This window comes from Pelodiscus sinensis, chromosome 4 (assembly GCF_049634645.1).
Source record: "Pelodiscus sinensis isolate JC-2024 chromosome 4, ASM4963464v1, whole genome shotgun sequence".
Lineage (NCBI taxonomy): Eukaryota > Metazoa > Chordata > Testudines > Trionychidae > Pelodiscus > Pelodiscus sinensis.
In genome coordinates, this window is record NC_134714.1 from 67,633,996 (window position 1) to 67,650,300 (window position 16,305).

The 16,305-nt window shown below is 44.0% G+C and overlaps 1 protein-coding gene across 5 annotated transcripts in view; it reads left to right on the forward strand.

The window, feature by feature from the left end:
- NUMB (NUMB endocytic adaptor protein) overlaps positions 1-16,305 on the forward strand; it is a 124,552-nt gene that overhangs the window by 98,163 nt on the left and 10,084 nt on the right. For all 5 annotated transcript variants that reach the window (XM_075927268.1, XM_006128599.4, XM_006128597.4 and 2 more), the window contains 3 exons: positions 10,131-10,205; positions 13,250-13,390; positions 14,937-15,138. In XM_075927268.1, coding sequence (XP_075783383.1) covers positions 10,131-10,205; positions 13,250-13,390; positions 14,937-15,138 — 418 coding nt within the window. The remainder of the gene's footprint in view (positions 1-10,130; positions 10,206-13,249; positions 13,391-14,936; positions 15,139-16,305) is intronic.

Sequence of the window (16,305 nt, forward strand, 5' to 3'; positions counted from 1 at the left end):
TCTTCTCTGTTCTAAACTAAACAAGCCCAATATAGCTTTCTGGGCTGGTGTCGAGCATTTATTTGTCACAGAGATTGCCATCATCACCCAGTTCTTAGTACCGGAGAGAGCAGAGCATACTCTCCTGCTTGTGGGCTTCAAGTGCTGCATTGGACTCCCATCTCCTTGCCCTGGCACAATCTTCTGCACCCCAAACTGTCTCAGCCGGCAGATTGCTTTTCAGGGTGCCCCGCTCACAGTGACTTGGCACACTGGTGCTCTCAAAGCCCCTGGGGTTTCCTGGTTCAGCACCACATTACCCACTCAGTAGCTGGGGCTTTGGTCCTTTTGGCACCACCCCACACACACACATGCACTGTCTGTGTACATGTGTTGGGATTAGTCAGAACAGTTAACTCCTCTAGTGGAGGAGGGGACAGGCGACCAGCCTATGTCAACAGAAGAGGGCTAGATGGGCAAAGCCTTTGTCGCCACCGGCGGAAGAGGCTTTCATGGCGCCCCCCTCCTGTGGTCACATCAGATGACATGAAGGCCCATCAGGACTTTTTAAAGAGGGTGGTGTAGTGACCAGCATTGAACTCTAGGCAGAGGAAGTGCAGGAGGCCTTGGACTACCTCTTTGGGGTTCTCAGCCAGGCGAAACCAGCGACAGTGGCCAAGATTGCAGCAGACTCCCTCATCTATTCTGCCCTTTTCCAAGAGGGCAGAAAGAAATTGCCTTGTGCCAACTAAGGACCATGAGTACCTTTTACGCTCCTCTGGCACCAAACTTCCTGGTGGTGGAATCGGTCAACCCCAGGGAGTATCCGGGCCAGCCTACTCACAGCCCAAGGAATAAAGACTCTAAATATTTGGATTTCTTCGCAAGCTTTATTCCTCAGTAAGTTTTCATGAGATCCATGAGTACAAATGTATGGCTACTGCAAGGCCAGATTCTCTAGCTGCTTGGCACTTACATATCTACAAATAATACCTCTGTTTCACATCTTGAACAGCTATACCAGAGAGGTAAGAAACTGTACATACCAGATACAGAAACATCTACTTATCTATCTAGATCTCTATAAACTGGAGAAATGCACATTCTGCTGTGATGGTTATAAATAATGAAGTGAAAAGCTGTCTCTCAATGTCTGCGTACCACATATGGAAGATTTGTCACATACAAGAGATTTAATTTGATTGTTGTGTTTTAGTATCATTTAGAAGAGACTCTGCCTACAGCATTTTGACTGGAAGTTTGTTCTGTTTACAGCTTAAAATGACAAATGTTTCTTACCTAATGGCAAAGGGAGAAACCACAAAGTTATTGTCAGTCCCCGTAATACACGAGGTTTGAAGGGATGCCGGAAAGGATGAGACCACAACTGGGGGTTTTAAAAAGCACAAACTGATTTTATTTTGGTGGTGCCAGACAATCATCAGAACAAAAATTGAACAGATTGCCAGACAACACAAAACAATTCCCTGAGGCTTTTCTAAATCACAATAATTCCCAATAACTGCCCAGGGGTTAGGAACAGTTGAATTAACTCTGGTATTGTCCATAGGGCTGATTATTTACACAACTTTATACAAGGAAACAGTAAAAAACCTAAACCAACTATTTATAAACTAACTTAGTAACTTTTTAACCACTGTCACTTGACAAGCAATAAGGACAACTAAAAAATCAATTAGGATAGGGATGATGACGGGCCGGGGGGGGGGGGGGGGGGGGGGCTTATACCAGTTCTGGAGACAGCAGGAACACAAGTACCGGTCACATGCTCATAAACTATCTCCACTCGGGTCGACCAACTCGGAGTACGCTCAGTAAAACTCGAGAGCGGGGGGTACAAGGCGTCTGGGTGATCAGGCCAGGCGTTCACTCGATGCGAATCCCCAGTGAGAGAGGGGCTGCCTGCCTGTTTTATTGCCTGTGAACTTATCACCCCATAGGTTGGTTTTTGCTGCAGTGGGTGGAGTAGCAGGCCTGAGCACCAGTCAGCCCATTGGCTGATCTTTCACTGCAATGGGTGGAGCGAGCAGGGGAAGATTATTAATTTACATTCCCTTATATGGAAAACACTCCACCTCACAGACAGAGCCCCCTATACCAGCTTTAGAGGTATTACAGGCTATGGCTCCCTGCGACGGGCAGCCATTTCTGATGTTCTGTCTCGGACAGTTATTACATTTAAATTAGATGTCTTTTTTTCCTCTTTATTATGTACTAGAAGATTTATCTGTTTGAATCCTTAACTCAAATCAGCTTTGTTTTTCTTAATTTAAATTGTTGTTATTGGGTGGAGCTGGGAATGAGGGGTTCAGTATTCAGGCTTCCCTATGGAGAAAGAGGACTACCCCAGCCTGCTCATCGCAGCAGCTTGGGGCCAGGTGAGTAGCCTCTGTCCATGGCCACTGCAGCAAGCACAACTGAGGGAGGGGGTGCATTTCCCCCAGCTGGAGACCGATAAACTCTCCAAAATATATAGTACAGTAAAACTCTGGTGGTCCGGCATCCAGTGGTCCGGTACGACTGATGGTCCGGCACCAACTGCAACCCGGAAGTGCTCCGGCAGCTGCTTCAAGTTGTTAATCAATTACACTAACTGCGGCTGGATCTGCAGGCAACAGGCTTGCAATTTATCTTTGCTCTATCTATTGCCTCTGGGGGGCGGGAGGGGAAGGAGAGAGGGAGGAGAAGGGGACCGAGGTCGGCGGCAGGGGCGGGGGCGCCAAACTCTCCGTCACGTTGCAGGGTGGTGGAGAGGGGGCAAGAGGCAGGCAGCTGCCTCAGGAATTTCTAGTCAATTACACTGCCCTGGGCTGGATCCACAGCGGACAGGCTCTCAGTCTACCTTTCCTTTCTACTGCCTGGGGTAGGATGTCGGCGGGCGGGGGGGGGGGGGGGTGCTGAACCCTCCCTCCTGTTGCAGGGAGGCAAAGCCTGCGAGCGGTGGAAGGGGAGAGCAGAGAGGCAGGCAGCCACATTCAGGAAGTTCTAGTCAGTTACACTTACTCCGGCTGGATCCACAGCCGACAGGCTCTCAATCTACCTCTCCTCTCTACTGCCTGGAGGAAGGGGGGCAGGGGAAGGGAGGGTTAGCGGGGGAGGGAGCGGGGGTGTTCTAGTCAATTACACTGCCCCCTCACAAGGGAGGGGAGATGATCTCTTGTGAGTTTCAGCAGCAGCCTGTCACCTGCGGATCTACCCGTTCCCACCGCCCCCTTTCCCCTTAGGCAGTAGAGGAAAGGTAGATTGCGAGCCTGTTGCCGGGGCAGTGTAATTGACTAGAACTTCTTGAAACAGCTGCCTGCCTCTCCCTCCCTCTCTGGTTCTGCCGCTTGCAGGCTTTGCCTCTCTGCAGCAGGAGGGAGGGTTTGGCACACCCCCACCCCCTCCCCCACTGACCCCTACCTTCCCCTGCCCCCCCCCCCCCTCCAGACAGTAGAGAGGAAAGGTAGATTGAGAGCCTGTCGGCTGTGGATCCAGTCGGAGTAAGTGTAACTGACTAGAACTTCCTGAATGCAGCTGCCTGCCTCTCGCCGCCTCTCCCCTTCCGCTGCTCGCAGGCTTTGCCTCCCTGCAACAGGAGGGAGGGTTTGGCACACCCCCACCCCATCCCACCACCTCTCCCCCGCCCCGCCCCTCCCCTCCCCTCCCCTCCCCTTCCTCCTCCAGGCAGTAGAGAGGAAAGGTAGCTTGAGAGCCTGTCAGCTGTGGATCCAGCCTGGGGCAGTGTAATTGACTAGAAATTTTTAAAACAGCTGCCTGCCTCTGGCTGCCTCTGTGGCTCTGCCGCTCGCAGGCTTTGCCTCCCTGCAACAGGAGGGAGGGTTCAGCACCCCCACCCCACCCCAGGCAGTAGAGGGGAAAGGTAGATTGAGAGCCTGTTGATCCAACGGCGGCAGTGTAATTGACTAGAACTTCTTGAAGCGGCTGCCTGCCTCTCTCCCCTCTCTGCTTCCGCAGCTGGCAGGCTTTGCCTTCTTCTAAAATGGCGGAGGGTTCGGCCCTTGCTGCGCTGTTCCCCTCCGACGAGACCCGCCCCTGCCAGATAGTCCTGCATAGTCCGGCATTTCTTATAATCCGGCACCACCTGGGTCCCAAAGGTGCCGGATTATCGGAAGTCTACTGTAGATAGCTGTCCGCTCTTTCTCTACCCTTGCCAGCCCAATTGGGTTATAGCTGTCCTGGTACCCATCTCTGGCCCCTTGCTGCCTCTCTCTGGTCATTCTGCAGTATAACTCCCTCCTGCCAGACCCCTCCCTTTTCATTTTATGAGAAACAGCACATCACATTATCCTGGCATAACCAAACCCTGATCTTGCTTTGTTTTAAGAGGAAGCTGCATATCAAATTTGGTCCTAGCTTTTACCATTTAGGAGTTCTTGAACAAACGGACTCAAGGACAGGCAGATGCACATTTCTAAAATTATAGTAAAATTGGTATTCCTATCATACTAAATAATACAAAAGTAGACAGGTGAATGAGTACAGTAACGTACCTCAGGAACATGAATTACATACCACACAACTCTTCAGAAGAGCAATATCTTGCACATACTTTCAGGAAAGAGAACTTACTAAATATTTGAAATCATATGACTTAGCAACTCCTGTTTCTGATCAGCAGTATTTTGCTACAGTTTTTCTCACCTTGTTCCTTGGTTCGCTTTAATCCAGTTAGGCTTTATCAGTATTTGAAAACTGTTATTTTAACCACTTAGGGGGTATTATCTTAAAGAAATTGAAATGTTAATTGCCTAAATTGACGTGGAAATCATAAAGCAAAATCAATCTTTCATATATCAAGGAATTTTGCTAAGAGTATCTGTAACAGTGTTTCTCACAGCTTTTGCTACTTCATCTCTACATTCCCTATTGATTTGCTTCCATTAAAACTAATTCAGAGGTTCTAAAGCTTCTAGGAGTTTAAAACTACCAGCAGGTTTTTTTTTTTACTACATTAAATACTTGCCTGATGTGACAAGTATCAGCTTTAGACTGGTGCCAATGAATAAATCTTTCAACTGTCGGGCTTGTGCCAAGGTTCCAAGATCGTAGATCTTAAAATCATAAAGTATGAAAAGTGCTATATTATAATGATTGAGTTTCTAAATCCTCATTTTCTGAGCCCTATACAATGGATAAATTTATGTTCTGCTTTTATAGGTGGAAGGGTTAAAAATAAAACTTGCCTAGGGTGAGGATGTGATGACTAAGGTCAGGTGAAATGGTCAGCATATGCATACCACCGCTATGGGTATTTGTGTAGGTGTTGTCATGAATGTCTGTCTCTGTATGCATAGAAATTATAAATGTATCTGTGTATTTGTATACGGTTCAGACTTGAGAGTTGACAGCAATAAAATGAATGGAAGCATCTCATACTTCTTAAGGTATGTCTGCATTGCAGTTAAAAGCTTGCGGCTGACCCACCCAACTGGCTCTAAGTGACTGTCTAAATTGCAGTGTAGATATTCAGGCTAAAGTTGGAGCTTAGGCTCTAAGACCCTGTGAGGTGGAAGGGTCCTGGCAGCCCAAGTCCAAACATTTGTAATGCAATTAAATAGTCCCTTAGCCTCACAGGTCAGCCACAGGTGTCTGTGTAGATATACTCATATGCAATGTCTCTACTTGAAGCTTAGGAGTGTGATTCCTAATTCACATAAACATACAATAATACTCATCGAGCTAGCATTCTAAAAATAGTAGTGTAACCATGGCATCACAGGCAGTTGTAAGCAGGAGTGTGAGGTGGGAGCCACACTATCTACAAATCCAGGGCCAGCCCACAACATTTTGGCACCTGACGTGGGGAGCTCAAATGATGTCCCCTTGCTTGGGCAAGACTTTGAAAGGTCTCAATTCTGCCTTCTTCCTGTTCTACTTTTCTCATGGTACTGCAGAGAGAATACATATGCACCAGCAGCAGACACAATTTTCTACACTCTGGGTCTAAGTGGCACTCCCCCACAGTCTGGCTCCTGAGGTGACTGCCTCAGTTTGCCTCATGGTAAGCCAGTCCTGTACAAATCTGTGGTATCTAGATGGGCTCTTCACCCTGAATACAAACCTATGCTGCTGTTGCTTGCCACTGCCTCTGGAGCTGTTGCTGCAGTACTGTTTATTGTGTTAGCTCTGTGAGAGCTACCATGAGTTTCTGCTCAAGCAGGAATCACACACTGAGCTCCAAATGTTAGATGTAGTCTGAGCTATTTTAGTCCAGGCAGTGCTAACTGGCTGACATTCAAAGGTCTGTCTTACTCTAATGGGCTAGAAACTTGTATTTAAAAATGAAACCTTTTATTTTGCAACATCTAAGTTCCAATGATCAGCTTGGTGCACAGTGGTCTTCGCTGTTTTAAAGCTTTTAATACGCCAAAACCTGCATACTTGAGCTTCAGTCTTCTGCTTTCTGATATCCATTTTTAAGCATTGATGTAGCCCATTAGTCAGTGCATGTCATGCATCCTCCGTGTGCCCAATCCACCAAAGAATGCAAATCTGTTAAGTTTGCTTTTAGCTCTGGAGGTCCCTGATTCAGTCCTCCTGTATTGATCAAGGTGGCAGCTGTCACATTAGCACAGATTATAAATTGGTCATAATGTTATGTTCAGAAGTAAGGAGAGAAGTGATGTTCCTGCTGATGCCTGACTGAAATAGAGCAGAACTGAAGTAAATTACTATGAAGTCTGCACTTCACTTCATATAATTCAAAAGCTTTCCTGTTTGGAAAGAGTTGAGGAGCTGCTAAAATCTCCGTATATGACTTTGGTGGAGATCAAGATGGAGTCTCCTAATACCACAGGTCCCACATACTTTGTCCATTTGTATGTCTGGTACTTTCAGTGCCTATGATTTCTTTTTCACTCACTCATACTTCGTTGATTAATAATACACTGGGGTCTCTGACACAACTTAATCTATATAGCCTGGTGAATGGGATGTCTTCTGTCATGGTGGAGTCAATACTTTATACACTGTATGTGTTGGCAGCCCCAAATATTGCTAATACAGTAAGTGCCATATGTACAGGACTTCATTTTGACCATTGGCACAATCCTCTCTTTGTTCCAATGATTATGGAAATTATTCTTTGCACCTTGTCAGGTTGTCGGCATTCCCATCATACAGCTTAGTATCCTGAACCAAGCTTGGGAAGAGTAGGTTCAGGATTCAGCAGATGTTCCACACTTCTAAACGACAGAAAAAGAAAACATCACTAGTTGAATTTTAGAGGATCTGGAACTTTGTCATGACCAAAGTTTTCTCATTTAATTTAGATTATCAAGGATTTCTTGCAAAAAGGAGAGTTCCTTGCTGAAGTCTTCTAAAAATTGGGCTACATTATCTACCTAAATTTCATCAGGTGATAGAATCAGTAGGGATGTTAAAATTAGATTAATCAATTAATTGAATAGTCTATGGAATTTTCATTGACTATTCGATTAGTCAATAAGGGCGCTTCTTTGAAATGTAGCAAGAGTCTGCCGGCTATTGACGCATTTCAAAGGTGGATGTGCTGCATGGAATTTCAAAGATTGAAATACCACGTAGGACCGGGGCCAGTGAGGTCCCCTGCAGACCCTGAGCTCCATGCAATGCTTCTGTTCTGAAATTTACAAGAGCCCCAGCAGGGAATCTTGTATGTTCTGGAGCTGGGAGGGAGGGAGGGAAACTGGCTTTTAAGCCAGCTCCCCCCAGCACTCCCTCCTCTTCTCTTCTCTGCCCCCCACCCCCCGCTGCCTCTTTCTGATAGAAAGTGGGGGGGAAGCAACTAGTTGACTAGTGTGTCTGCTATCCAACAAGCTTTTGCTTATCGGATAGTCAACTAGTCGATTAGTTGCTTACATCCCTAAGAATCAGGTGGTAAAATTAAGGTGCATGAACCTTTCAAAGAATTTTTAACGCCATATCAATAAAATAAACCTCTTGTGCTGTGAAGCTGCAGGCTATATTTCTACATTTGGAATGCAGACTGCAAAGACTATAATAACAATTCTAAAAATTTATAGAAGTTTAAAAGGTAGGGTATAGTAGGAATGTTTCAATCCTTGATTTTGGGGGTGACAATCCTATGTTGGCAAACTTGCGATTGCAGTGTGCAAGAAGGAATACACATTTTCATCTTCCAGTCTCTTCATTCTAAGGAATATGTGGTGGAGTTTCATGTCTTCATGAAATTGGAATTTGGTGGTAGAAAATGGGGATATACTTTGCTTGGGATCAGTGCTTGCATCTAGAACCAAATGGCTGAGTTTGTTTTCTAAAAACTCTTGTAACAAGTGTTGGTTCTGTAGCAGTGGTTTAAAAGACCCTTCCCTGAAGCTTTAATGTCCTGGAATGAGGTTGTATTTACTGATTGGAGAAAGTTACATTTTCCTTATTTTTCCCACCCAGCTTCATTGAAGATTGATTTTTCTTCCTTCCCCCCTCCCCCCCAATTTCTATATTTGCTGAAACACAGATATTGATTAACATGGATAGTTTAAAGGCAACTGTTACCTATTTTACAACAATCAAAGGAGACACACCTACATGTTACCTAGATTTGTGAAGAATTCTGAAGTTATGGAGGAGTTGATAATGTGCTTATCTTCACCCTGTATCTCACTGGTTCAGAAATTAGGGACAGTCGGTTGCAGTTACAACAAACTACCTAGTTCTCTTCCCTCCTCCCCATCTTTCCTCTGATAATGGAACCACTGTGGTACCAGTGAAGAGTTATAACTCTAGCACACACAATAAAATATCCTATCCATACATACTAATTCTAAAATCAATATTGCATAACTAGAACATCCATTGTGTTTAAATTGGGATGAATCATAGGCCAGCTGTACTCTAGTGTTTTATGAGGAGTAACACTTGGAAATCAGTGATGTAGCCTAGTGGAACCATTTTAAAAACAGCTATTCTTACAAAGGCCACCAGAGATCACTCATTCATCCACATTTCTGCTTCTGTGTCCCATTGCTGTTATACAAAGGTTTCACTTTGGTGCCTCTTTATAGAACTTACTGTTGTGGCATGATAGAAGCCTAGTATATACAACAAATCAAGGAGAAAATTGTTTATCGGGCTGAAATGTGAAAAGGGTGGGTGGGTAGGCAGACATGAGAACATAAAATAGACATACTTTTTTTTACAGTTCCATGAATAGGAAAATGCAGTACTTTGGAAAAGAATTTTTCTTCTCGCAGCATTTCTGCATAACCAGCAAAATGGTGTTTTTAACTAAACAGTTAACTGCTCCAACTCCAGTGTGAGAGATCATTCTTTAAAAATTGTTCTGATGATGGGTGTTATGCAGTATTCTGCATGTTTCTCTTAAATGAAACAATTTTAATATCTAAAAATAATGGCACTTTTAGCTTTTAAAGTTCTTTCTCTCAGCTTCTCCACTCAAAGCAGGTAAAAATACCCAGTAACGTTTTGGATGATTGCCAAAATGCTCCATATCAAATTTTAACCTTTTCATATTGTACCACAATATTCGCTAGATGTATTAAACCTTTTTAATAAAAATATATCCTACTTGTCTAAAGTGTCAATGCACACTTAACTGATAGTTGAATATCATTAGTCATCAATGCTAAGTGCAAGTATTCTACATTAAAAGTGCATACCACTGTAACATTTTGCGGGTGCTTCCAATACTGTGATTTAAGGTGATACCGTGATTCTGCTTCATGACTATTGGGGCAAAGGGTTGGGGCGGTGGAAAGATCAGGTAAGAATTCTTACATTATTTAAACTTGTGCTATAGAAGCTACCTGTGGTGTAACTCCTTATGCATTAGTGTTATCTGATTGTTTTCTCAGCTGACCTTTTCAAATGGGTGAACAATTCAATCTTGAATTCTTTACCTATAAATGATTGTATTAACCTGTCTTTAACTTGACTTGTTCTATTCCTTTCCCTGTTCCCCCTCATTTGCATTGTGTTTCTGAAATACTGGCTTTGGCTTGGTTCTCTGAATGTTTTGCAGTTTGATTTGAGTATCTGGCTTTGGGCAGCTCTACTGACCTTGGAATTCATCTGCACTTACTGTTGTGGTTCTTGGAAAGCGGAATTGGGTGTACAATCTGGTAATGTTGTTGTAATACTGTGGTTTTTCTCTTTCCTTCCCTTGAAAGACTGGAAAGAAAGCAGTTAAGGCAGTCTTGTGGGTTTCGGCAGATGGACTCAGAGTTGTAGATGAAAAAACTAAGGTGAGATTTTGATTTTACATTGTATCAAAATGCCTCTAAACATTGGAAGCCCTGTTCTTTTTTGGACAAATACAGGTCTCAGAGAGATTTACAAACCAGTTGAATTATTCATTACAGGCAGTCCCCGGGTTACGTACAAGATAGGGACTGTAGGTTTGTTCTTAAGTTGAATTTGTATGTAAGTCGGAACTGGTACATATTTGTGGGGGGGGGGGGGGAGCTGGAGTTAGGTGGAAAAGACCCTGATTCTCATACAACTTCCTTATTCTAAGAAAAACACATACTGTTTTGATATGAAGGTTTTTTTGGTTGATAGTTTAATTAAAAATTGATCATAAGTTTCAGTGTTTCATGCTATATCCAAATCTTCCTTTTGGGGTACCTGAAAGATCCTAGTTATTCATTTAATAGTCAGAATCTTTGTTTTTTATAACTAAAAAAAGTTTATTCAATGCATATTACTGTTCCAAATAGAATTTGCTACAGATGGTTCAGTGAAATGGGTATTAAGTGTAATCAATAGTCATTGGAGAGCACAGTGAAATATTGATACAATCAAAGCTGTTGTTGTATTCTGCTGAGCAGAAAATGGAAATCCCTTCCTGTGAAGTGTGTGTGTGAATTTATCCACAGGATTAATGTTAAAAGAAAAATTCTGTGTTGGGAACAGGAGTTTAGCCACAGATGGGTCCTCATTGTCCACTCACTCACTTTGCAACCAGACCCATCCCCTCGGGGCTTACCCTGCTCCACTCCAGCCAGGGTGTGGGGTTGGGGCTTATCCCCTCTTCCCTTCTGTTCTGCTCCTCCCCATTCTTGCCCACCCACACCACTGGGTAATTTTTCAGCTTCACCTCTGCCAGGCTGGAAGGGACTTGTTAATTTCACGTGACGCTAACAAGATACTTGCAGCTCTAGTGCTGAAGAGGGAAGGAGCTGTTGCTCCCAAGATGGGGACTGTAACACAATGGGTCTCACTGCCTGCTGCTCCTGCTGTTCCCTAGGAAATTAATTTTTCCACTCTGGAGTGCCCCCTTTTGGCTGGTGTCTTGTTCCTCCCAGCAGACCTGCGTCCTCCGTGGCGAGAAAAGCCACTCCGCGTCTCCCTGGTCTGCTGGGGGGAAGCGCCCCCCGCGCCACCGGAGGTGGCGACAGTGGGGGAGGCACCCTGCACTAGCTGCGTGCCCCCGCCCCTCCCCCCCGTTTGTAACTAGGGATCCGACGTAAGTCGGATTGATGTAACCCGGGGACTGCCTGTACTTAGTGAAACTGAATTTTCAGTGAACCACCTGAAATGCATATTTGTATTGTCTTTTTCTGCAGTGCATCCTAGGCTCATTTAACAAAATATGTGAGCCTGAAATACTGTTCTTGTTTCATCTGCCTGGAAAATACATTTTCCTAATCATTTCTAGCCACATGTACATGTAGAGTTCCCCTGATACTGATCTCCAGGATCTACTAGGAGATTTGTGAAAAATTAAGGCATAAAGAAATTTCTGTTTGTCAATCCAGTTGATAGTGCATTTGAAATTCCAGATTCTTATATTTTATGAGCAAGCTTCCAAAAATGCAGCAAGGGAGGTCCCACTGGTACGTTTCTTTTAAGCAGTCTGGGGTTTTAATAGATATTTCTCCCATTGATCTGTGCATATCCGGACCATCTAGCCTCTTTATTTAGATTTAATTCTTAAATATCTACCTGGCAAAATGCAGATCTGTTTTTTGCAAGCTACTAGATCATCTTCTTATCCATATATGCTGGTTTGTATATCCTGCTTTGCCACTGTAGGAATTACTCGTTTGCAGTTGGTTTCGCCAGTGGTGCTTAAAATGGGTTAACCTGTCTGTCCTGATGACATTAGCTAAATCCCAATCCAGAGAGAGATCCTAGGAATTGTGGACACTTAATTCTGAAGCACATCTATGAATTGTTAGAATTATTAATTCTTAGAATTTTTGTCACTCTCCATGTCTGAAGGCAGGTAAAGTATCCTCCTGATATTGGTATGTGTAGAGTATTCCATGCTGCAATAAAACACCTGTAGCTAGTCCATGTCAGCTCAGTGAGGCTTGCAGGGCAGAGGTTGCTGGGCTAAAAAACTTCAGTATAGACATTTGGACTCAAGCTGGAGAACAGGCCCAAATGTATGAATCAGTGTCTACACTGCAGTTTTATAGCCCCACAGCCCAAGCCTGTGAGCCAGTGTCAGCTGACATTGACAGCACCCGTGACTATTTATTGCAATGCAGACATACCCCTTGCAAACTTTTTTTGTGATGAACCAGTACAGGTTGAGCCTCTAAACTCCAGGACTCTCTGGTCTGGCAACATCCATGGTCCAGCAGGACCACAGATATTGTTGGATCAGAGTGCCCCAGCTGCCCAGGTTCAGAAGCACAGCCCAGGCTGGGCTGGCAGTGGGGATCTCAGCTCCAGCAGGGCCAGCATGGTGGAGAGCACGGCCCTTGCCAGGGCTGATGGCAAAGAGTACAGCCCCAGGCAGGGCTGGAGATAGTGGGGTGGGTGGCCAAGAGGACAGCCCTGGCCAGGGCTGGCAAGGTGGGGAGCGCAGCCTTGGTTGGGACTTGCACAGTGGAAAGCACAGCCTCAGTCCTGGCTGGGGCTAGCAGTGGGGAGCTCAGCCCCAGCTGGGCCTGGAGTCAGCTGTGCGTGCAGTCTGGACTAGTGCTGTGGCAGGCTATGGGCCCAGCCACTGCTGGGGCTGGAGGCAGCGGAGCCAGCTCTTACCTGGGGCTGGCGTGCTGGGGAATGCAGCCCCAGCCAGGCCTGACACAGTGAGGGGCTGGAGGCAGCGGCAGGCAGCAGGGACCTTGGCCCTGTCTGGAAGCAGAGCCTACAGCTGAGTAGCAAGCCTTGACCTCCCCTCCTGCAAACAAGGGAGATCCGACCTGTATTAGATTCACTTGCTTTTGAACCAGGGGTTCTTCCTTTATTTTATCCCATCTTGTAGGTAATGGAAAATGGTGTGTGTATGTGTGTTTAAGTGAGCACCTCTTACACTTTTGTGTGTTTCTTTTAGGATCTTATAGTTGATCAAACAATAGAGAAGGTTTCTTTCTGTGCTCCAGACCGAAATTTTGACAGGGCATTCTCATATATCTGTCGAGATGGCACTACCCGGCGCTGGATATGCCACTGCTTCATGGCTGTAAAGGACACAGTAAGTTGAGTGTAATAGGATATGCATATAGCTTTTGCTATGACTAGAAGCATGAAGAGCTGTATCTAGCAGACTTGTGAAGTATATATGTAATAAAACTTACATTTATCTACAAAATATGCTCAAAGGTTTTTACACTAAACCAAAATACTGTATAACTATTGGAATAGTTGCAACTCTAATTCTTTTTTTGAACTGTTTACTCCCCCATTTGTGGTAGCCTAGTCATCTTATGGAGAGAGATGGTACCCAGCGCGGTGTATAAATGGAAGGCAGTCAGAACAGAACTACAGATTTTAAAGTAAAGACAGAAGATATTTGTATCTGAAAACTGAAATAGAAATGACAGTCTCTGAGGTAAAAACTCTTTAGAGGGTAATTAAATATAGACCTGATGGTAGTGTTTTGAGGCCTCTTGTGTGCAAACACACACAGAAGGCAAAGTAATCCAGATTATCAGAATTAAAATTAAACTGCATAAATCGTGATCACCTTTGGCTTTTTAATTTTAAAAGGAGACTGGGAAGCAGGTTACTTCTGTAACTATTTATAGGACAGTGGGTCTTCTGAATTCCAGACATCAGTAGTAATATTGGTGTTACCTAGAAGGCTTGAAATCTTCTTTTATATACCAACTGGTTATGCAGAAAAATCACTGTGTACCTATACCCAGGCAGGCCAAGTAAAAACTAGACTGAGTCATGAAGATTCTTAGCATTTCATTGCTGTTATGAACTTCCCTTCTTGGCCTCATCTTCTAAACAGGGGGATTGGATGTGGGGAAGCTCCCTTTGTATCTCAGTATCCTTGTTCTTTGTTCAGTAATCTGAAGTCATTATAGGACCATTGTAAATCTTAATCTTGTGAATGTTATGGACAGCCATTTTTTCAAAAAGTCTAAGTAGTAGTTTAGACCTGCAGTCAGGGTCATTAGAGGCACAAGTACTCAAGATTTGTGAGACTGAACCTCCTGAAAAATGTTGACATTTGTAATAGCAGCAACCTTTTGGACTTGAATGCTTACTACTACAAAAATGGCTTTACAGAGTTAGAGCAGAACCCAAAGGCAAATTATTCCACTGGTATCTTAGTACCAGTTGAATTAAACATATCTGGAAATCTCTTACACAGGGCTTTTCCAGCAGTAACTTGTATAGTAACACATATTAGCCTTTGTACCCAGAGGGTTAACTTATAATAATGGAGATTGCCTATCTCCTAGAACTGGAAGGGACCTTGAAAGGTCGTCCAGTCCAGTCCCCTGCCTTCACAGCAGGACCAAGTACCACCCCTGACAAATTTTTGCCCCAAATCCCTAAATGGCCTCTGCAAGGATTGAACTCACAACCCTGGGTTTAGCAGGCCAATGCTCAAACCACTGAGCTATCCCTCCTAACTTAAACTTAAACCTATGCTGTATGGCCAGGCCTCGCAGTTGTCTGAGGCTCCCTAATTAGATTCTTGGGGAATGCAGCTTATCACTTGGTGTGTTTCATGTATTAATGTATGTGCCAATTCCTATATGATGCAGTGTCTTCTTGTACAGGGGGAACGATTGAGTCATGCTGTGGGCTGTGCGTTTGCAGCATGTCTGGAGCGAAAGCAGAAAAGAGAGAAGGAGTGTGGTGTGACTGCCACCTTTGATGCCAGCAGAACCACATTCACAAGAGAGGGATCGTTTAGGGTCACTACAGCTACTGAACAAGCAGAAAGAGAAGAAATAATGAGACAGATACAGGATTCTAAAGGTAAAGGGCTGCAAGTTGTCACTGTTGCTTATCATGGATAGTCCGGGCAGAGAATAAAGGATTAACTTCCACACAAAATCTTAGTTCTGGGCAAAACAAGACTTAATCACATGATGCAGCACACTTGTCATTCTCTGAACATTTTAGTATCAGCATGAACAGGGCTCGCCGAGCAGCAGCGAGCTCCGCTCACCAGCCGTGTGGTTCTGCGCATGTGCAGGTTGTCATTCCAGCTTTTGACACCAATTTTTTGTTAGACTATTAGCTGAGTTGGGGCCTTCTGTACTTTCTACTAGATTAAGACTGTTACAAAAAGTAGGATTCTCCATAGCTTATTTAACAATGCAGCAAGCAGAATATTATCTCTAATAAAAAGACTCAACAAGTCTCATACTTCCACACTGGTCTCACTAAGCCTTAGTCTTGATACAGCTTGTAGTCTTCATCAGCCTTCCGCTGTTCCCAGTACCTCAATTTTAAAATGTACTAAATGAAGTAAGTACTCATAAGTAAGTGTAACTCAAGAACATGAGCCACAGAAAACACTCTCTCAAGGTGTGAAATCTTTTAAAAAAAAGACTGATTAAAGGTTTTTCAGTTGAGTGAGCTGCATCCTGAGTAGCTGCAGTTAATAAGAATCGAATGGGGCAGGACAACCCTGTAAGTTCCTCCTTTAAAATCTACCACTTCAGAAGTCTCTAGAATGATATTTGTCTTTCAAATCTTTGTTCAGTTGATGTCTCCTGGAAGAAATTTGCACTTTTAAGAGATGTTTGGAAAGCAGCAACACTCTAGAGTTGGAGGATACTCTTGTGTGTTGGTTTCTCGCTTCCTATGCAGGAGTTGTAGTGGTTTAGTGATGTCAGTCTATGTGGAAATTTAGTTTGTAAGTGACCTAACCTGGGCTTAAATGTCTGTGTGTCCAAAACTAAGCCTAGTTGATTGCATCACTGTGAGGTACGCTTTCAAGTGACAAAACTAAAATAATTAAGCATCTGTACTCTTATTTTGAGCACTTTTTGATGTGAATGTAACCAGGGATCAGCAGCTGCTTTGTCTGGAAAGGAAAATACAGCTGAAAAATCTGCCTCTTCATCTTGTTCTGAGATAGACAAGAGATGAAAGGCTTTCTGGGATATGTACATTTTTAGTGACTTAAGTAACACT